The sequence below is a fragment of the Eretmochelys imbricata genome, chromosome 13 (genome assembly GCF_965152235.1).
Source record: "Eretmochelys imbricata isolate rEreImb1 chromosome 13, rEreImb1.hap1, whole genome shotgun sequence".
Lineage (NCBI taxonomy): Eukaryota > Metazoa > Chordata > Testudines > Cheloniidae > Eretmochelys > Eretmochelys imbricata.
The window spans coordinates 19,791,985-19,813,880 of record NC_135584.1 but is presented as its reverse complement, the minus strand read 5'-3'; the positions used below and the strand labels follow the sequence as shown (position 1 = coordinate 19,813,880).

General features: G+C 45.6%; 1 protein-coding gene across 1 annotated transcript in view; it reads left to right on the top strand.

The window, feature by feature from the left end:
• The first annotated feature begins 231 nt into the window (after positions 1–231).
• Positions 232–21,896, top strand: part of LOC144273562 (adenosine deaminase-like) — a 39,152-nt gene continuing 17,487 nt past the window's right edge. Inside the window, exons 1-4 of the mRNA XM_077832203.1 lie at positions 232–302; positions 17,469–17,530; positions 21,066–21,188; positions 21,700–21,843. Of these exons, the coding sequence (XP_077688329.1) occupies positions 255–302; positions 17,469–17,530; positions 21,066–21,188; positions 21,700–21,843 (377 nt within the window). The 5' untranslated portion in view covers positions 232–254. The remainder of the gene's footprint in view (positions 303–17,468; positions 17,531–21,065; positions 21,189–21,699; positions 21,844–21,896) is intronic.

Sequence of the window (21,896 nt, the reverse complement as noted above, 5' to 3'; positions counted from 1 at the left end):
AGATTCGTGCGCGAGCCCCGGGCTGCAGAGGGGAGCGGGGTCTGGGGCAGGGCCAGGCTGCAGAGAGCAGCCAGGGGGCGGCGGATCCCAAGCAGCTGGGAGCACCGAGGGCCGCGAGCTCTGTCCCGCGGAAAGGGCGCGGGCGGCTGTCCGCGAGGCGGGGCCGGCCCGAGCGCTGGGCGGGGCCGGGCTCCAAGCTCCCGGCAGCCCCGCTGTCCCGCCAGAGCCGGCTGGAGGGGAGCCGCGGCTGCAGCATGGAGCGCGGCGCGGGGCAGGGGGCGCCCGTCTTCGACCTGCCTAAGGTGAGCGAGCGGGTCAGCACCGCCGGGCCGGGCAGCGAGCTGCGGCTCTGAGCCGGGCGCCGGCTGCCTCCCCCGTGCTGGGTGCTCCTGGGTCCGAGCCGGGGGCTGCGTCCCTTCCGTGGGCGGGCGGCTCCGCGGTGGGGCAGCCCCCCGCACCCCGGCACGTGCCTGCCCCCCGGGGCAGTGGGGGGCCCTGCCTAGAGCCAGATTCGTGGCCACCACGCGAGCCGGGCCAGCCCCGAACCCCTGGGGCTGGTGGGCGGCGCGAGCCCACCTAGGTCTCCCGGGGACACGCGGAACGCGGGGAGACCCAGCTGTTCCTCTCCCGTCAGAGGCGCCTGCACCGCACGGGAAAGGCCATTGCCCGCAGCCGGGCTTGTATTTATCTTGAGTGGCTTTGCCAACCAGAATCTGTCGCCACCCATTTTGCTGGTAAGCGTTTGTGTTCTGCTGCTTCCACTTTCTGTTGCTCATCCTGCTGACTTATTATTTGTACTGCGGTTAGCAGCACCCACATTGGGCTAGGTGCTGTCTATGCACGCGGGAAGATGCTGTCCGGTTCTCGCCCTAAAGGGACTGTAGTAGGAAGCCTGGTCTGACAGCAGAACTGCAATACCTGTTGCTGCTGAGAGAGTCGCTGGCACAGCACTGACATCGTGTAACGGCAAGTGTTTGTAGTTTCCAACTACAGCTGCACCAGTTGTTGCTGCCTTTTGATAGCAGTGAGCAGGGGCGGCAGGTTTGTATAATTTTTGGTCCAAGTCCGGCCCCCAGGGCTTGTAAGCCAATATACTGTATATTTTTAAAAATAATGTAAAAATGTGAGGGCTCTGGGGTGGGGCTGGTGATGAGGGGTTTGGGGTGTGAGAGGGGGCTCAGGGCTCTGGCCAGGGGTGCGGGCTCTGAGGTGGGACAGGGCTCAGGATGAGGAGTTTGGGGTGCAGACAGGCTGCCCCGGGGCAGGGGCTTGCGAGGAGGATTCCCCCAAGCCCTCTCCCTGCAGGCAGCAGCGAGCTCCAGGGGAGAGATCTGGCCCTGAACATTGGTGGAGCTGGGCCTTTGGGCCCTGAATATTGCTGGAGCCTGGGCATCACGGGCCCATACAACTCACCACCCCTGAGTGATGATTGTGGGTAGCCAATGTTTAGGAAAATAAACAACATATAAAAAGATTGTTAATGCAAAAATAATTTAAACTAAGCACCAAGCATTAAATGAGCTAGAGATTGATGGAATCCTTTCACAACAGTCACCAGCAAATATATCCCAGCAGTACTGTCAATATATAGAGTTGATAACAGTACAAGTAGTGAAGTGAAAAGTATCTAGCAGCACAAGAAAGCCTATAAAGAAAATGGTGTAAGGGATAAGATGTTGAAGTTTAGCTCATGGTCTGTTATATCCGTGCATCCTGTCGTCTCCCCACCATCCAAGACTGGAGGGCAAAGGATGTTTTTTCAAAAAGAAAAGGAGGACTTGTGGCACCTTAGAGACTAATCAATTTATTTGAGCATGAGCTTTCGTGAGCTACAGCTCACTTCATCGGATGCATACCATGGAAACTGCAGTAGACATTATATACACACAGAGACCATGAAACAATACCCCATCCCACCCCACTGTCCTGCTGGTAATAGCTTATCTAAAGTGATCATCAAGTTGGGCCATTTCCAGCACAAATCCAGGTTTTCTCACCCTCAGCCGCCCCCCCCCCCCCAAACTCACTGTCCTGCTGGCAATAGCCCATCCAAAGTGACCACTCTCTTCACAAAGTTTTTTCAGACTCACTCCAGACAACTAAAAATCACAAAATATTGATTGTAAATTTTGCTATTTTAGAACTAATTTCCATATTGAAAAAAGGTCTAACACTGAGATTTAAACTTTCTGTTAATGTGAGCAAGCAGGAAAAGCAGGCAAGAGAGATGACCTTCTAGGAATGACCTGGAAGATTCTTTGTTGACTACCCATGCTTACGATATATCCATTAAGCCTCCTAGTGAAATTAGTGCTGGAAAAAGGGGTCAAATTTATGGTCATGGAGTGTAAGGGACTGCGGAAGACTCTGTGATGGCCTAGCTAGGGAAGAACGCTTTCTCGTGCAGATGGTTACTATCGGTCAGTGTTGGACATGAGGAACCGGTCGAAACCGGTCCACAACCGGCCCCTTGCCAGTAAAGGAGCACAACCCTGTAGTAATTATACATGAGCTGATAATGTTAAGTGTATATTAATTCCTGCTACCCGCCCCTTCATTGGACTCCGTCCCAGGCATTGCTCTAGTGCACTGGGCTCTCCGCCTCCGTGACAGCAACGCTTGGAGTCCCCGTTGCGGGTGTGTCAGTTACGTTCAGTAAAGCCAATAATTCGCCGCTTTGCCGCGTTTGAGCCTCGCTTTTTCGGAGCACCCCTGCCAGGCCTCCCGGGCTAGACCAGAACATGGAGTATGAAGTCCTGTTTATTGGCAGACCAGGGGCACAGCATGGGAAGCAGCAGTGAAAGATTCCTCCAAGCTATCCTGCTATTGTAGCTCAATGCTGACCCGGAATTCCCCCATTAGGATCAGAGGAGAGTTCAGTCTACATGATGCATGTGGTCCTTTGCCTCCTGGTTGCTACTGCCAACAAAGGGGGAAACTAGTGGTAGTATTTTTGGGTGGATACCTGTCTGCTTTGATCTGGATGGAGGCCACAAAATTACTGTTAGATGATCCCTTTCAGTCACTATCAGTATGAGTTCCATCAGAGCCATTGATCTGTAGGTGAAATGCTGTGTATATTCTCAATTCCCTGAGTCATCCAGCCTCCCATCACCTGTATAACCACCATTTAAAACAAAGGATATTTGAGAATGTTCTGCTTGCAGCACATTGAAAGAATAATTTACACTCTGTGTTAGATGAACATAGACCAAAAAGTTTTCTTGGTCTTATTGAATTTAGATAAATACATCTTTTGTGTAATGTGCAGTATGTTTGACATTAAATTGTTCAGAAATAAGCATAGGGTCTAAGCTGGTCTCAGTGTGTCTCATTTAATGAAAAATAAAGGTCACGACACACACCATTTTCCTTAATAGCTTATTATTTAAAACTTAGGCTTTCTGGAGAACCTCTAGTGGCTGAGGAGTCCATTGTTAGAAAAAATCAAACTCGGAGCTTACATTTTTTTTTATATATATATATATATATATAAAGCTTCAGTGACTGTGTGCTGATAATCACATGTTGATAGGATTTTGGGATATGTACTAAGGATGCTCTGGCTTTGGGTTATAGAGTGGTTTTTGTTCTCTTAGAACCTTCATTGTTGTAACAGGCTTTCTCTTTCAGATTTTTTTTTATTTTTGGGGGTATGTTTTGTTCAGTTCTTTGCTGGTGACAATTTCTGTCTGCCCAAAGACATCACACAGATCACAGCTGTAAAATGTACTCTGATATTTCACTTAGCCATTTGCAGTACAAATACATCTGAAGCAAGGTCATAGGTTACACTTTATGTACACTAATCATGGTGTTCATTGTGTTTATACTTGGACAGAAAACATAAAGAAGGAGAGAGGGAAGAATAGAAAATAGATGCTTAGTTTCATATCCTTGGTCTCTTGCAGAGAACATCACCAAAGAAGCCACCTCTTAGCTAGCTTCTGATCTCAGTTACTGTGGTACAAAATCTGGCATAAATGATATCAGAATCTGGCTCTCTTTTTGAATCTTTGACTCGCTTCAATCTTTGGTTTACTTTGGTTGCTGCTGGTAGGACAGAATTCAGCTTTCAATAGGCACTTCATCCAAATGGGTGGCAGCTAATTCTCAATCTGTGGTTAGTTATCCTCAACTGAAAGGGGGAAGAAAGAGAGTGGATGTGAGACATCACATTGTTGAGCCATCTTCCTGGTTTTTCTGCAGGGTGAGAGGTTAAGTAAAAGATAAACATCTGCACAGCTCATTAAAATTTCAAACAGCTGAAAATGCCTCTATTCTTTCAGTTCCTCAGAAGTCAGAAATCACAGAAATGTAGGACTGGAAGGGAGCTCAAGAGGTCTAGTGCAGTCCCTTACCCTGAGGCAGGACCGAGTATACGCACCCATTGCAGAGGTTTATCAACATGTTCTTAAAAACCACCAGTGATGGCGATTCAACAACCTCCCTTGGAAGCCTATTCCAGTATTTAATTATCCGTATAGTTAGAAAGCCTTTCCTAATATCTACCCTAAATCTCCCTTGGTTCAGGTTAAACTGATTACTTCTTGTCCTACTTTCAGAGGACATGGAGGACAATGGATCACTGATCTCTTTATAACGGCCCTTAACAGGTTTGAAGACTTATCAGGTGTGTCACCCCCCCCTTCTTCTTTTCTCAAGACTAAACATGCCCAGTTTTTTTAACCTTTCCTCATAAGTCAGGCTTTCTAAATCTTTTGTCATTTTTGTTGCTCTCCTGTCGACGCTCTCCGATTTGTCCATGTCTTTCTTAAAATTAGTGTCCAAAACTGGACACGCTACTCAACTGAGGCCTCACCAGTGCCGAATAGAGCGGGCCAATTATCTCCGATATTTTACATGCTACACTCCTGGTAATACACCCCAGAATTCTATTAGCCGTTTTTGCAACTGCATCACATATCTCATATTCAATTTGCGATCCATTATAATCTCCAGATCCTTTTCAGCACTTGGTCAGTTGTTGTTCTCCATTTGATTTTTTCCTCCCTAAGTGTGGTGCTTTGCGCTTGCCTTTATCGAATTTCATCTTTTTGATTTCAGATCAGTTCTCCAATTTTTCAAGGTCATTTTGAATTCGAAACCTGCCTTCCAGTTTCCTAGCAACCCCTGCCATCTTGGTGTCATCTGCAAATTTTATAAGGCTACTCTTCACTCTGTTATCCAAGTCATTAATAAAAATGTTGAATAGTACCAGACCTAATACAGACCCCTGCAGGAACTACTTTTTGAGTACTGTTTTTCAATCAGTTGTGCACCCATATTATAGTAATTTCATCTAGACCACATTTCCCTAGTTTGTTGATGAGAGTAACATGTGGAACTATATCAAAAGCCTCACTAAAATCAAGATCTATCATATCTTCTGCTTCCTCCCATCCACTAGGCCTGTAATCCTGTGAAAGAAGGTGTCAAGGTTCCTTCCCCACTCTGAACTCGAGTACAGATGTGGGGACCTGCATGAAAGACCCCCTAAGCTTATTCTTACCAGCTTAGGTTAAACGCTGCCACCACCAAAGTGTTACACAAAGAACAGGGGAAGTGCCCACTTGGAAACATCTCCCCCCCCCCAAAAAATATCCCCCCAAGCATTACACCCCCTTTCCTGGGGAAGGTTTGATAAAAATCCTCACCAATTTGCATAGGTGAACACAGACCCAAACCCTTGGATCTTAAGAACAATGAGAAGCAATCAGATTCTTAAAAGAAGAATTTTAATTAAAGAAAAAGTAAAAGAAACACCTCTGTAAAATCAGGATGGAAAATACCTTACAGGGTAATCAGATTCAAAACATAGAGAATCCCTCTAGGCAAAACCTTAAGTTACAAAAAGGTACAAAAACAGGAATATACATTCCATTCAGCACAACTTATTTTATCAGCCATTTAAACAAAACAGAATCTAATGCATATCTAGCTAGATTACTTACTGACTTTTTACAGGAGTTCTGACCTGCATTCCTGCTCTGATCCCAGCAAAAGCATCACACAGACAGAGAGAACCCTTTGTCTGCCCCCCCCCCCTCCGGCTTTGAAAGTATCTTGTCTCCTCATTGGTCATTTTGGTCAGGTGCCAGTGAGGTTATCTTAGCTTCTTAATCCTTTACAAGTGAAAGGAGTTTTCCTCTGGCCAGGAGGGATTTAAAGGTGTTTACCCTTCCCTTTATATTTATGACAGAAGGAAATTAGTTTGGTCTGGCATGATTTGTTTTTGATGGTGGTCATTATTTATCATCCCATTATCCTCTAGATGCTTGTAAGGTTCATGTTCTTTCATTCTGAGTTTTTTCTCCTCTGAGCTTGGGCTGACATCAGAAAAATACAGCTACTTAGAAAAGTCTGTACACAGGTATTCTTACGCATGTTTTATTCCAGTAATGTGTGTGCCATCTCCGGTGGGAGATGCCTCTTTACAGTCATGCCATCAAACCCCAGCCATCTTTAGACGTTAGACACCAAATCCTACTTGGAGTTACAATGATGGAACTCCAGAGAATCAGTACATTTCGTCAGTGCCATTAAGAGCAGAAATTGACCCACAGTGATTACTTTAATTTTTTGCCATCTGAAGCATAAATGACTGCTTCTCTCATTTATGCATCTCACTGACTGTTAAAATAGTGGAGTAGCAGGAGCCAGTAAAGACAAGATATGATCCAGGGGGAAAAAATGCTGTGTAATTTGGAATCTGATAGGTAGCCAAGTCATGCTTTGCATAACTTTTCCAGATCCTGAATCCGTTAGTGAACCCAGATTGCCTCTTCTCAGTTGTAGCACCGTTTGGTGCCAAGAACTATCATCTTATTTCATCGAGACATTCACTGATCACTTGACTGGCTTCATGGGCCACCAAGAACAAGCTAAGCACACGTCAGGACCAGAAACATAATGCCCTTTTTCCAGGAATTCAGCCTGTTCACGTAAGACATCATAAGAAGCATAGAAAGCACCTGTGCTCTGACCCCTTCTCTTTCTGGATTCTAAAAGAGTACAGAACATCTGAGACTCCTCTGAGCAGATATGGTCAACCCCTGTTTTGACAAGAAGGATCTGTCACTCGCTCTGAAACATGCAATAGACAATACCGAAGAAACTATCTTTTGACATTGAGACTGTACTAACAACTGCTTGGATGTCTAACCTGTTTTTCCTAAGCAAGCTAATTGAGAAGCTAGAAAAAAGCAGTCTGTAAAACTAGTAGTATTCTGGATTCCTCTGTCAGGCTACAGTCTAGAATGTGGTATGGATACAGCCCTTGTTGCTTTAGTGGATGACTTTCTCCTGTTACTCAGAGTCCTTGGGAGGGGACAGATACTACCTATAGTAGAAAATTAGAATTTCTGGCCCAGTGTCTTAGTAGAAACATGTTGTCCCTTGCTGTCAACCTTATGACCAGCATAAGGACAAGGACCTCATTTCATGAGTTGTCTCTAATTAGCGTCAAGGTGCCTGCTTTTCATCATAGCTCTTATAACTTCCCTGAGACATAAGGCGTGACTAGTTCCTAATTGACAGCATGCATCAGAACCAGCTGAGCAAGGTGCTTCTGAGAGCAGGAATCTCTGCACTTTCAGTACTTTGTCCATTCAAAAGAACAGCGGTAGCAGACAGAACAGTGGGATGAGAACACAGGCCGGCGTGCGACATGCATATGCTGTCCAACAGACTGTGTAGCATTGCTGTTGAGTTATCAAACCCTAATAAATCCCAGGAACTTCTAATGTAGGGCAGGTGTTACTCCGAACCCTCCAAGGTTCAATGTGTGTGATGGGCCTTTTTTTAATGGTGACAAACGCCCAACACGAAGTAACAGAGGAGAGATGAGAAAGCAATATGTGGCGTCTGTCTAATCAACAGCATTTTCTGTAACCTTGCTGTAAAGATCTCACATTTCTAATACCGATGACTTACATTAAAAATCCCTAACAGGAAGCTTTCTTCTAGAGACTACATATAGATGCCATTTCCACAACCATTTCACCACTGTCTTAGTATTAGCGAGTTTTGGATGAGCTTCCATTTATAAATAGTAGTATCCAAACAAGATGACTGTTTTCTCCCTGTGTGTGTGTGTGTGTGTGTGTGATATGCTAAAGAGTGGAATTGCTTTTTGGGAATGGAATTGACAGTTTAATGCTAGATATTGCACATGCTCAGTCACTGCCCAGGAAGCAACAGGCTGCAAGCTGGACGCGTATTTTCTATGACAGAAAGATTTTTGTGACTTCCTAGAATTTTCTCATTTGCTGAAAGCCTTTTGACATAGGGACAAAGTACAGTTTACTGGGAAAAAAACAAGAATGGGTGGATGATGCTATCATGCAGCGTCAAAGTTTGATTTCGCTTTTCAGATCACTACCTTGGCTTCAGACAGTGGATATTCACGTGTACAGGTCATCCTTCCTCCTACCACATGCTGAGTTTTGACCTTTCTTAATTTTTTCTGCTTGAAGTTTTCAAAGTTATTCAATAACTGAATGAGTCAATGGATACAGCATGCAATGACTGTAGTGTCCAGTTATTGTTCATGTTAATATATGGTGGTTTAGAAAATGCTGATGATGTGCTGATACATACACCTGAGCAAAGTGACTGATGATTAAAGGCCTTTTTAATTATTAAACAGTCATTGACTGGGTTATCCATTAATACCCGCTTCAGTTGATCAGCATAATGGGTAGAGTTGTGTGCTCATTAATATAAATTATTTGGATCCTTAGGTTTTGATCAAATCAACCACTGATTGAATTTAGGAAACCCTGAAAGTCAAATTGTTAGGGGAAAGGTTGACAGTGCCTCATTCCCATTTCATTTACACAGTTAGTAAAAATCAGTATTAGAGTAATAGATCTTAAGGCTAGAAGGGACCACTAGATCATTTACTCCAGCCTCCTTCATAGATATCACAGGCCACCAACACCACCCAGCACCTGCACACCAAACCCAACAACCAACGTTAGATCAAAGCATTGTAGCCCGGAAGAGAGACTACTATTATGTGCCACAGGCATGGGTGGCAGGTGAACCCCACTTTGGGGAGGCTAGCCTGCCAGCCCTGCCCCTTCCACCCAAGGCCCTGCACACTGGAGCCCCAAAACCCCCATCCCACCCCATAAAAGGAGAAGCCCTGACTCTGAGGGGGCCCCCATGACTGGAGGAGCCACGGCCGACCTGCCCGACCCAGCCACATTGGGCTAAGCTGCCACACCCCCCCCCCGCCATCTCCCCTCCAGCCACCGGGCACCCCCTGCCAGAGTCAGGCCTGCCCTAGCTCCGGGCCAAGCTGCTGGTCTCCCTGAGCACTGGCCTGAGCTGCTGGCCCCCAAGTGCCTGCCGGGCCGAGCTGCCCCCACGCGCCCCCCAGAGTTGGGCCAAGGCCAAGTTGCTGGCCCCTTAGTGCCAGCTCCTTGGGTCCCTGAAGTGCACCCCAACCAAGCTGCTGACCCCAGCACCTGACTGAGCCTCCTCAGTCTGCCGGCTCTCCACATCCCTCCTCGCTCCCCTGTCTGGAGGACGAGGGACATGGTGAGCGGTGGGGACCTGTGTGGGGGTGGGGTGTAGAGTGGAGGAGGCGGTGGGGGTCTTGAGGAAGGGCCGCGGCCACCGCAGCCCAGGTGTCCAGCGGCGGGTCAGCGGCAGCCTTGCCTTCCCTGGCCTGTTATACCTGCCACCCATGGCCACAGGCAGACAAGAGGAGGGGCTGAGGCCTCTGCAGTGGCAGGGAAATTAAGTGAGATATACCAAGATAATCCTGACAAGTGACCTGCACCCATATGATACAGAGGAAGGCAAACCCCCGCACCACAGTCAGTGCCTGTTGGACGTGGGGGGGAAACTCCTTCCAGACTACACATGTGGTGATCAGTTAAACCCTGAGCGTGTGAGCAAGATCCAAGCAGCTAAGCATCTCTGAGAGAGACTGCTTGGTGCCACCTCAAAGCCCTGGCCCACTCTGTCCAATGTCCCATTCCAGTTGTGGCCATCCTTGACGCTTCTAAGGAAGGAGATTTGAACCCCACCCACTACCCCAGAATACACTTGGAATCCTTTCCTGACCCCTGCAGCTGGCCAGCTGAAACCCTGGAGCATGAGCATTTAGCGATATAAACTGGAAGTGAGCCCCAGGGCTGTTAAGCCCTGCTTCCTACCATCACAAGCAATCCCGTCATACAGTCACACTCATAAATTTGTCCAGCTCTCTCTCAAAACTAATTAAGTTGTTTGCCCCCACCATTCCTACTGGGACATTGTTCCAGAACCTCATCCCTCTGATTAGAAACCATCCTCTACTTTCCAGCCTGACTTTGTTCATGGCCAGTTCATATCCATTTGTTCTTGTGCCGACGCTATTCTTTAGCTTAAATAGCTCTTCACCCTCCCAGGTATTTACCCCCCTACATATTAACTTCCATGGACCTTTCCCTAACTTTGGTGTAAGTGAAAAGGAAAATCAGGCCTTAAAACAGAATGAGTAAACACTCTATATGTCACCTGGCTCAAAGGCTACCTTTCTGGGTCACCGTATCTGATGGCCTTTTTTTAAAAGCCATCTGTGAATTTACTGATTATGTAAGTGAAGGGCAAATGGCCCTGTTGAGAGCCAGGTATGCTGGGTACCTGCACTTTCTGTGCACGCTTACCCCTCTTGACCTTCAGTATTGCCTCAGCTAGTCCAGTCTTGGATCTCTCTTCTCAACAAGGCTTGAATATTGTGACAGTTTGCAAAGTGGATTTTTGACATGGACCAACCAGCTGATGATCAACAAGCTCACTCTCTGTTAGGGCACAAATAGGATTTGAAGCCAGATCTCCAGAAGGGAAGCAAGTGCACATCATGTCCCATCTACCCAGCCATCTTTAAAGATGGCTTGAAGAACATGTTGCTGGTTGCAATACTGATGAAGACCCATGGACTGAGCAATAGGTCATCATTTGTCAAGCAGCCCTGAAAGAGTTAACACTCAAAGGAATTCAAGAGACGGCTTTATCTGATTTGGCCCACTGTGGAGTTAGTTTTATAAACCAACAAGCACAGTCATCCCTTCCATTGTCCTCTGCCAGTACAGATGTAGCCTGCTTCTAGCCAAGGGAGGCTTAGTCTGTTTGGCAGTACTATGTGAGGGCACCAGCTGGAGGGGATCTTTCAGGGGGAACATTGCGCAACAGGCAAAACCCTGACCGAGAATTAGTTGATCTGCAGCACATTTATAACTTAGTCCAAACTGCAAGGCCTTACTAGTACTATATCATTTTGTATATACTATAGCTGTTTCCTCTGTCCCGTCATGCAGGGCAATGTATTTGAGAGCATAGCCTCTTCCATCTCTCACTGTTCTGGCCCCTCTAAGGGTATAATATAAATGTTCCTTAGTTCTCTGCTTGCTTTAGCTTATTTGCACTTCTCTGTGTAGAGATGTGGTTCAGTGAAAGCTGATTTATCTAAGTCCTAAGTTGTTGGAGAACTCATTGATCTAAAATAAGGTCATGTCCCTTGCATACGTTGATGATTTTCCCAAACATACCTAGTCTACTGAGGACCAGTGTGCCAGCCAGAATGACCATTGTTGATCGTGTCACACCAGGCATCGTGTAGCAAAGTTCTCAGATCTGGCTCAATCCTGTGAATCCACCAATCTCTGGAGTGGCCCTGCAGGTGGTGCCAGGTGTGGTCAGTGTGCACCCCTTTGCCCTTCAATGGAAAATTTGAAGTAGTACCTGATAAGGGCACCGCTCAGAGTAATGAGCGAGAGCCAACAATGGACCAGTGGATGCGGGCCAAGTTCCCCAGCAGTGGTGAACCTGGATGAGACATCACTGGATGTTTGGACTGCATAGGGTGGAAGAAGAGCTAGATCTTTGTAACGGTCATCCCCGTCCTCAAGAACCAATAGCACCTGGCAGAAGAGTTTCTGGGAAAGGGAATGGTGTTCCCCAGTCCCAAGGAGGCAGAGTGAAACAAAGAGTCGATCAGCCATGATAAACAACGCAAAAAGTTCTGTGCTTATCCAGTTCCCTACTTGTCCATTTCATTTGGATAGACAAGGCTTTTGTCAGATTTTGCTAGTTCCTTGTAGCCCAGGTAATCTGAGGGTGCTGGGCATTTTCCTTGCAAGCTGCACGCTACTTTGCTCAGATGCGCCTCACCCAACTTTATTATTCCTGTTTTATTGCAAGCTATTTGAGGGGGAGAGAACCCTCTCCCGGAGACATGGAGTGGAACCTTGTTACTTTCCTGCTGCAGTTTACCAGTGTCTTGTTTACAGTAGCAACAGAGGGGAGAGGCAGATGGCCCACAATTGAAAGGAAGCTACTTAATGTTGCTGTCACTTGTGGGTCGCTTTTGCAGGAAATGTTTGAGATGAGCTAGGAACTTGTAGATGCATGTTGCTAGGATTTTGTACATGGCACAATGTGGAATAAAGATGCATAGTGAGCCTCAAGCCTGTAATTCCATCAAAGGGTTGTGTGGCCACCAAAACCCCCAAGGAGTGACACCTCTGTGAAGACTCAATAATTGAATGGAATTGGAGCCCAATAATTCAAAATTTGCCAGGTTTTTACATTTCTGAGGAGGATGGATCCAGGACCTGTATCACTTTGTGCTCTGCATGATCTACAGCTCCCTCCTGCTGCTGCACTTTCTTCCATCCACATCCTTCACTCCTGTCCCTCTTGCTAACTTCTTCCACCTTGACTCCCATCCCTCCTTCCCTGCTGCTACCTCTCTCCTTCTATTGCTTCCCTTGTCCTCTGCGCCCCATCTTCCCCCACAGTTGATTCCATTCTGGGTCCCACTCTGGTAGCCTTGTCCTAGTTACTAGAACCGTATAATTCATGTATGGGTAAAAATCTCATGCCTGTGAAAGACAAGGTCAAAACCTGGTCAGTCTGGGTTCTTGTGTTTGCATCCATCTCCACAAGAAATGAATGCCGCCCTAGAATAAAAAACAGGTAACTAGATCCAGTCCCATTCAGGGATTTGCAAATCGGGGCAGAGAGAAAAGCATTGCCTGTAATCCTGAGGCCACTGCTAAAGATGAGTAGTTCCACCCTTCCCTTACATAGGGTCATAATTAAGGCTGCGAGTCTGTCACAGAGGTCATGGAATTCACGGATTCCATGACTTTCCGTGACTTCTGCACGGCTGGCTCTGGGACTCCCCAAGCACTCGGGCAGCCCCTGGGCCAGCAGCAGCACCAGTTTGGGTGTGGGAGGGGGCTTGGCCCAAGGCTGGGGCAGGAGGTTGGGGTGTGGGGTGGCGCTTACCTCGGGGGGGGCTCCCTGTAAGTGGCTGGCATGTCCCTGCAGCTCCTAAGTGGAAGGGCCTAGGGGCTGTGCATGCTTCCCCTGCCTGCAGGCACTGTCCCCATACCTCCCATTGGCTGCGGTTCCTGGCCAATGGGAGCTATGGAACCAGTGCTCATGGTGGGAGCAGCACACGGAGCCCCCCTGACCTTCCCTCCCACTAGGAGCTGCAGGGGCATGCTGGCTGCTTCGGGGAAGCTGCGCAGAGCTGGGTAGGGAGCCCACCTCCCCCTACACTCCCCAGCACCATCGGGGTCCTAGGCTGTGCACCACCCCCCTTCCTCCTGAGCACCAGCAGGGGTCATGGGCCACCGCCGCCCTGGAGCACCCCCGGCCCAAGTTTTAGTTAGGGGTATATAGTACAATTCATGGACTGGTCACAGGCCATGAATTTTTGTTTACTGCTTGCGACCTGTCCATGACTTTCACTAAAAATACTTGTGACTAAAATGTAGCCTTAATCATGATGTAGAATGCTTTGTACTTAGCCACAGAATCCATGACATCTAGGCTTGATGATTATAACTGAAAGCTGCAGTTGATTTTGAATGGAGCAGTCTGTTTGTCCAGCAACTCAGGCCGTCAAGAGTCTATCATTCCACTGTTTTTGCTGTCTGCCCTGGCTCCTGATGTAAGACTGGCTCAGATTTCAGGTTTTAGTCTCTCAAAGCTCTCCATGTGACCGTGGCTTGCTGCAATGGCATGTTCCAATGGGACTGTGGACCTTGCATCAGACTCATGTGCAGGTAGGGTAGCCACCTTTGAGGTTGGAAAAAAATGGGACATCCGGGATGCTCCTTAGCCCACAAAACTGGACAGCTGGCAGTGTGTACCGAGCACTCTTAGAGATTTCCCAGGACAGCTACCTCGAAAAAGGGACGATCTTGGGAAAACCTGGACGGGGTGGCAACCCCTATATGCAGGAGACAGCTTTCTCAGTGACTGGCCCAAAAGTCTGGAACTCCTGAAAGACAGCAGGATGGGCATGAGCAGAGCAAACTCGAAAACCCACTACTTCGACACAGAGTAGCAGGAATTACCAAATCAGACCAGTAGTCCAGCTAGTTCAGTTCTTGTTTTTTACTTTGCTCAGTAGCAACTGTGTCAGAGGTAAACCCTGAAGGGGACCGTTAAGGAATGATTAAGGAATAACGTGTCAGAAGGGGTAGTTTCTTTCTAACCCCTATCAGTTATTGGTTGGCGTATGCTCTGATGCCAAGAGGATTTATACCTCTTCCTTTTTTTTAAATAGTAGTTAATGTAACTGTGGGTATTCTCATTATCAACATAAATGTCCAGTCTTTTACTGAATCCTATTAAGTTCCTGAGTTAAATATCTTGTAGCAGTGAGTTCGACAGGTTAAATTTGCATTGTATTACATTTTTTTTTATTCTCAGTCTTACATTTATTGCCTTTAAAATTTCTTTGAATGTCCTCATCTCTCCTATTAATAACAAGCAAACAGGTGTGCCTCATTTACCTCCTCTGTCCCATTCATTACTTTGTCTTTCTTAATTCATACTTATTCATCTTTTCTCTAAACTGAACAGTCCAGATCTCTTAAGTGTCTATTCATAGGATAGTCTCTTTGTTTCAAGGTAGGTACATTGCAATCCATGCAGTTGTCAGAAAGACTTGGACACAATAGACATGTAATAACCAAGGTCTTGTGCTCCTCATACTATGACTGTCCTCATTCATCTCTCCGCTGAATGCCTGTTGTGATTTTAAAAAATGTTTCATTTGGTCTGGATAACATTTTAAAAACAACTGAGGGGCGTTTTCTCCTTGAGATTGCAGAGAATTATGTGCACAGCTCCCCTTAGTGCAAGTCAACAAGACGAGAAATTTCCCTTAACGGCTTAGTAATGTGGCAAAAACTTCAATAAAATGAATCTGTTCAATGCTTTTCGCTTTCCAAAAAGTCAGTTTTGGTGAACATGATCCCAGGAGATATCAGAAACAGCCTCTGTGGGAGGCCCATGGTACAGAAGAGCATTTGTTTACATGTGCTTCCAAGCACTGGTAAGTTGACACTGAACATTTATTATAAAGAAAGATGTAAGCCATGCCCCTCTCCTCTCCACATGCCTGGAATTAATTACAATATCACATCCCATTCTTCCTCTGTAATTGTGATGGACTTGAGAACTTCTTCACATTTTCCTTTGCAAGTCTCATTCTCTCCCAGTGTTCCCAGAACAATTGTATTTGCACACACAAAATATTGCTTAAACATCTTATCATCAAGGTTTTTTCCCCTTAATTTTGTGCTTTCCAAATCATTTTTATCAACTTTCTCCTAAATAATTTGCAACATCCACCAAATGTTGAAAAGGTACCAGTCTTCCATCTTCCAAGAGGTCTTGCTCCTAGCAGAAATTATTTATCTTTGAAAGTGTGTGATAGCAGGGGTTTAGAATTAAAGGTGATTAGGCCCATTACACATGAGACAATAGCGCAAAACTAAAGCGCCATTTTGAAACATGATCAAAGCAGGAGTAGCTTTTGGTTGAGAAATTGACGTGCTTGTGGAATGGCATTCTCGGCAAGCAGAAATCAGGATTAGTCAGCCTTTAAGACCGTGGTTCTCAAGCAGGGGTACATGTACCCCTGGGGGTACACAGAGGTCTGATGGGGGTGTGACGAAGTGGGACTGTTCTTAATATTTTCTCTGAATATTGTGGGGGTGCCTCAGTTTCCCCTAATCAGTTCTTAAGTATCTAGGTGGTGGGATAAGGGCGTATGATCGTTGCAGAGCCCTAGAGGGCAGGTGTCTGGACACAGAGAATGGCCGACACCCTGTTTCCTGGCAACTGATGGCCTGGCCCTTCCCCCCTGCAAGGTGATAGCTAAAGGGTTGAAGACTAAGAGATCAGGTGACCTCCTGGCCCGGGAAAGAGACAAAGCCCAGAGGAGGAGGGGCTGTAGAGAGTTTCAGTTTGGGACTGGCTGGGGAGGAGGAGTGAAGTGCAGACGTGGTTGTCTGGCTCACTGCCCCCCAAAATGGACCCGGCTGAGGGGTCCTGTTCTCTGTACCTACAAGCTCTGTTTTAGACCATGTTCGTGTCATCTAATAAACCTCTGTTTTACTGGCTGGCTAAGAGTCATGTCTGACTGCGAAGTTGGGGTGCAGGACCCTCTGGCTTCCCCAGGACCCCGCCTGGGCGGACTCGCTGTGGGAAGCGCACGGAGGGGCAGAGGATGCTGAATCCTCGAAGGTCAGACCCAGGAAGGTGGAAGCTGTGTGAGCTTTTTGCCCTGCAGAGTCTTCTCACAGATAGGAGACTTCACCAGAGTCTTGCCTGGCTTCGTAGGGAGCAGTCCCAAAGCATCGCCCAGGGGACTCCGTGACAGGGGGTACATCAACTCATCTAGAGATTTGCTTAGTTTTCCACAGGCTACATAAAAAGCACTGGCAAAGTCAGTACAAAATAAAATTTCATACAGAGAATGACTTGTTTATACCACTCTCTATACACTGTACACTGAAATGTAAGTACAATATTTATATTCCATTTGATTTATTTTGTAATTATGTGGTAAAAATGAGAGTCAGCAATTTTTCAGTATTAGTGTGCTGTGACACTTATATTTTTATATCTGATTTTGTAAGCAAGTAGTTTTTTAACTGAGGTGAAACTTGAGGGTACACAAGACCAATCCAACTCCTGAAAGGGGTACAGTGGTCTGGAACGGATGAGGGCTACTGGTTTAAGAGATTATGTATATCAAGATGGAGCAGGATAGAAGCAAATGTCGCTCCCCCGCCCCTACTTATTGGGGGACCAAATATGAGTAGGACAACTTCCTGAGCAGTGTAAACATTCCTGGAAACAGAGTTTGCTTGTAAAGGAATGTTAAAAATGTGACCTCCAGGAAGAACAGTGAATCCAATTCTGTCAATTTTCAGACATTCAATAAATAACTTACACTTATCAAGTATCTTTTCTATATTCTGTAGCTTTCTATGTTCTCTCTCTTAGCTCCCATCTTGTGACTCCACCACACTGGTTGTATTTGTAGCGTCTTCTGATCCAGAGATTACTTTCACAGTTATATGAATGTGTCATTGTTCTTTGTCTTTTTTTTAAAAAAATATTTATTTATTTATTTTATTTACTCATTTTTATTACAGGTAGAACTTCATGTCCACCTGGATGGAGCCATAAAGCCAGAAACAATATTATACTTTGGCAAGTGAGTTGTTTAAAAATAACAATTTGCTTCAGTGTGTTTAGCTGGGTGCTTTGATTTTTAAAGATTTCCTGAACAGAGGCGCCTCCATGTAAAAAGGAAAGCTCCTAGAATTTGGCCTTGTCCTTGCTGATTAGGCCCGTGTTAGCTAGAATTATGTTTATACATCCTTTCCATTAGCAAGATTCTAGCTGACAAAGACAAGGATTTTTTGTTTACTAAGCCCTGCCAACAGTCTATCCTATAGATCACTGTATATCCCCACCCCTGATTCTGACATCCCAATTCTCAGACAAAAAGTTCTCTGTCCATGCCCATCAGGGAAACTCTGCTTGAAATGTGCAAACAACAAATGGCTGTCACTAGCATGTCCTAGTCGCAGTGTAGACCAGTGCTGTGACTGAGTGCATGATGCACAGAGCTGACCACTTTCTAATAGTGTGGTAGGGAACCTGGACTGAATTGGTGTCAAATATGTAACCAAACAGTGACCTAGTGCCCCTCTCCTTATGCTCACAAGCCACAGAGCTATAGGCAACAACATGAGCAGGTTAGATGAGGAAACAGATTTTGTGGTCAGGCTTCCAAACAAATTTAGAAAGAATGAGTTTTATTAGCCCATTTCTAAATATATCCGTTAAACAGCACAGTGTTCTGTCACATTAATAACTGCAAGAGTTCTGCAAAGTGCAAACAACCTTAGTGCACCAGCATTGCCACTGCCAGTTCCGGGTCTGCAGAAAGCAATTGGCTGGGTCAGTTGTACTTGCCACACTATTAATGCTAGTATTTGTGTTTTCAACAGGTTTTCTCTCTCAGCACTCAGTGTAAATTTTCTGTTTAATCCTGCCTTGCCATCTCAAAACCAGGCAGATGGTATAATTCAGGCTGTGTGGATAACCAGATATTTGGTTTAGGGGCACGTCTGGAAAAAAAATTGTTTTTTTGGTTGACCTGAAATGAAAATGCTGAAAGTTTTGCCAACCTGAAATGTTGGAAAAAATGGTTTGTCATGTCAACCATAATATTTGGTTTTGATTTTGAAATTTTTAAACTTCTTAAAATTGAGGGACATTCCAAAATGAAGAAAAGTTGAAACTTTTATTCCCAGCATGCCAAATTCAAACCAAATCTATGGGGTTGGGGTTTTTTTTTGCTTTTTGGAGGAGGGAAAAATTGGTTCTGCAGAAAAACAATTGTCTCATTCTAGTTGTAACACATTGCCAGGGAAAGTCTTCAGTGCTATGGCTTCATTGCTGGCTTAAGCAAGAAGGAGCAGATGTGCTGTCGGGGAGGCAAACTCTGGTTAATTGACGTATACACTTGATGAGTGGCTAGATAAATAATTAACAACTTCAGGACCTGGCTCTATAATTTTAAACAAGATAAACATGAATCTTCTTCCAGGAGTGAACATTTATTTAAACATAAAGGACATTGGCAAACAATGCCAGATTTCTTAAGTATGGCAGAAACCCCTCTGATCAAGAACGTCATGATTAGGTTGAATCTAACAACCAGCCTTTGCAGGTTCTTTCCCATGTCCCAACAAATAACACTTCAACATAGTTGAGGAGGCTTTAGCCAGGAAAGCAATTTCTGGTAAAAATGGAATAGAAGTGACATGATCTAAGATGGATGGATTTGAGGATTTGATAAAATATTTTTGTATGGGAAAAAAATTACTTCTCAGTAATTGGTTAAGGTGCCTTCAGAACATACAATAGTTTCTGCGATGCAGCCAAGATAAATATTCAGAAGGTGCATCAAGAAAATCCTTCTCATTAATTGCTGGATGCCCCTTTGGTATGTTGTGTAAGAAATTCCCCTTGATTTCACCCATCTATACATATCAAAGGAATGGGTTAAAGATTTCAGTGTATGGATAGGTATCCTGTGCATGTGAGGGATTCATTGACACATCTGACTCTCTGGAGCTCTTCTACTTCCTTATGGCAATGTGGGTGATTGGGTTTTATGGTTAGCTGGGGGATTCTCTTGACTCCTGTAGATTGGAGTGTCCATACTTCAACCACGAGAGGGAACTGTGCTGGCAACTTGGCAGGAGCTCAGGGCTGCCCCATGCTTGAATAAAACGGAGGTGACTGGAGCTATTTTCATGTCTACTATGAAGTTGGCACCTCCCAGCAGATAGTGCTCAGTTCAGGGTAGAGCAAAAATGCATGCTGGTTTTTGTGCAGGGACAGCATTTTGTGGGGGCAGTCTAGGAGTCTGCTTTGAAAATCTGGCCCCAAGCATAGAATGCTGCTTGTGATCATGACTTAGTGATCATGACACGAAAACTGCTTGGTACAGCTCAAACAGCAAATAAATAAAGTTGCTGGGTGGTGATTGACTCAATTTGACTACATCCAAATAATGCAACGTTGTAGTGACACATGAGAGAGACTCTGCATTGGTGCTCTAAGTCTTGTGTTTGCAATCCCTGCGTAGACTCCCTGAAAGCACAGGTTTGAATTCTGTCAGGCTTGACTGCACTCATCCACCTTTTATGGTGCATATGTTGACTTCCACACCGTCTAGTGTGTCTAAGCCTTATACCTTTATATGTGTAGACGATCCCAAATTACCCTGCATCCAGCCCACTGTAATTAAGTGTACCATAGACAGAGAAAGGCCTGCAGGAAGGATTTGAATGAGGATAGGATAAGGGCCTGTTCACGGGCTCAGGAAGGGCAGTGTTCAATGTAGGGCATGGCTTGGAGGTGTCAGTCATTTAAACTGGACAAATGATGTGTCATCAGAGTGGAAAGGGCAATGTGGAAAGAGTAATCCTTAACAGTAATGAATGATGTATGCTGAGTGCCAGGGTCTTAATCTGTGGTAACTGCCTTTGCCTTTGAACTCTGAATGTAGTGTAGATTTCCTACACCACAGAGCAATAAAACGTGTGTGTAGGAAATCTAGGTTGTGTAGTTGGCTGTTGGAACTGGAAAAGGCCAAGGCCTTGGTATTGAGATCTGGAGCCTTTCCCCTCCAGCTCACAAGCTCAGATACAGCCCACTTTTGGTAGCAATGGAAGGGCTTTCCTATCTGGATGCTCTTTGGTGGCTTCTCTGTGAAGGGGCTTGTGGGTGTCAGCTTTGGTTCGCAGTGTAAAGATTTCCACGTCAGAGAAACGACATCACAATTGTTCGCAGCCTCAGCAGAAAGGTCAGAAAGGCTCTTGGAGACTAGTAACAGGCAAACCTGAGAAGGTTCCGTGGCTCAGTTCAGATAAAAGCAATCCGATGTTTGGCAGCTCTTGAGCCTATATAAATGGGGCTGGAAATTTCTTTCTTGAAATAATTTGTCATTTTTGCTTCCAGGACTAGGAAGTACCAAGGCATGAGGAAAAGAGAGGTTCTGTTTGGCTCAGTTTCTTTGAATAGTTCTGGGTCTGTTGTTGTTGGGGATAGAGATCAGAGTCCTCTCTTATCTGGGTGGGGCTCCAGAGGCACATATGTGAGGTACCTTTTTTCTGTGCTGTATCTGTTCTGTGGAGAAATAGAAAAGTGAAATGTTTATCGATTTCCAGGAAAAGAGGAATTCCGCTCCCTGGTGACACTGTTGAAGACCTCTTGCAGCATGTCAGTTACACGGAGCCACTCACTCTCACCCAGTTTCTAGAAAAGTTTGCTCTCTACATGCCTGCCATTGCGTAAGTAACTTATTGCCTGGTAACCGCTGCAAGTTTCTTATCGATCTTAGGCATCTGCAAGCTAGAATTGCCGATTTGGGGCTTGAATGGTCCTGAGAATGCTTGCTTGGGAGACTCTAAGCTACAAAATGTATTAATTTCCCTTTACTATGATAATGATGATTGATAACATCATGGTATTTTATTTGCTTATCTGAAAAAAATCACTGGTTCCTGGGAAGTGGGGGAGTAGGCTTTTGCCCAGCTGGTTTAGAGATGATGCAGTCAGTCCTGGCACCATGCAGGGAGAGAAGCTAAATGACTCACTAGATAGGTCGCTTCCAAGCCAAAGGACTCTTGCAATCTAATTTCTCTAAGTGTGTGATGAATTTTCATGTGCTGGTGAGACGGGGATGCCTCTTGGGAAGCATTCAGACCCTCAGCAGGTCCACTCTCCCGTATCTTGTTGATCAGCAGCCCATAAGTTGCTGAGAACTCATAAATCAGACTAATCCTGTTCTTTTCCTTACAGGGGGGACCGCGATGCTGTGAGAAGAATAGCCTATGAGTTTGTAGAAATGAAAGCAAAAGAAGGTGTCATCTATGTTGAGGTCAGGTACAGCCCTCACCTCCTAGCCAACTGCAAAGTTCATCCTGTTCCGTGGGGCCAAGAAGAGTAAGTGAATCCATAAAGCGTAAGACTGTGCCAACACAGCATGCTGAGATCTG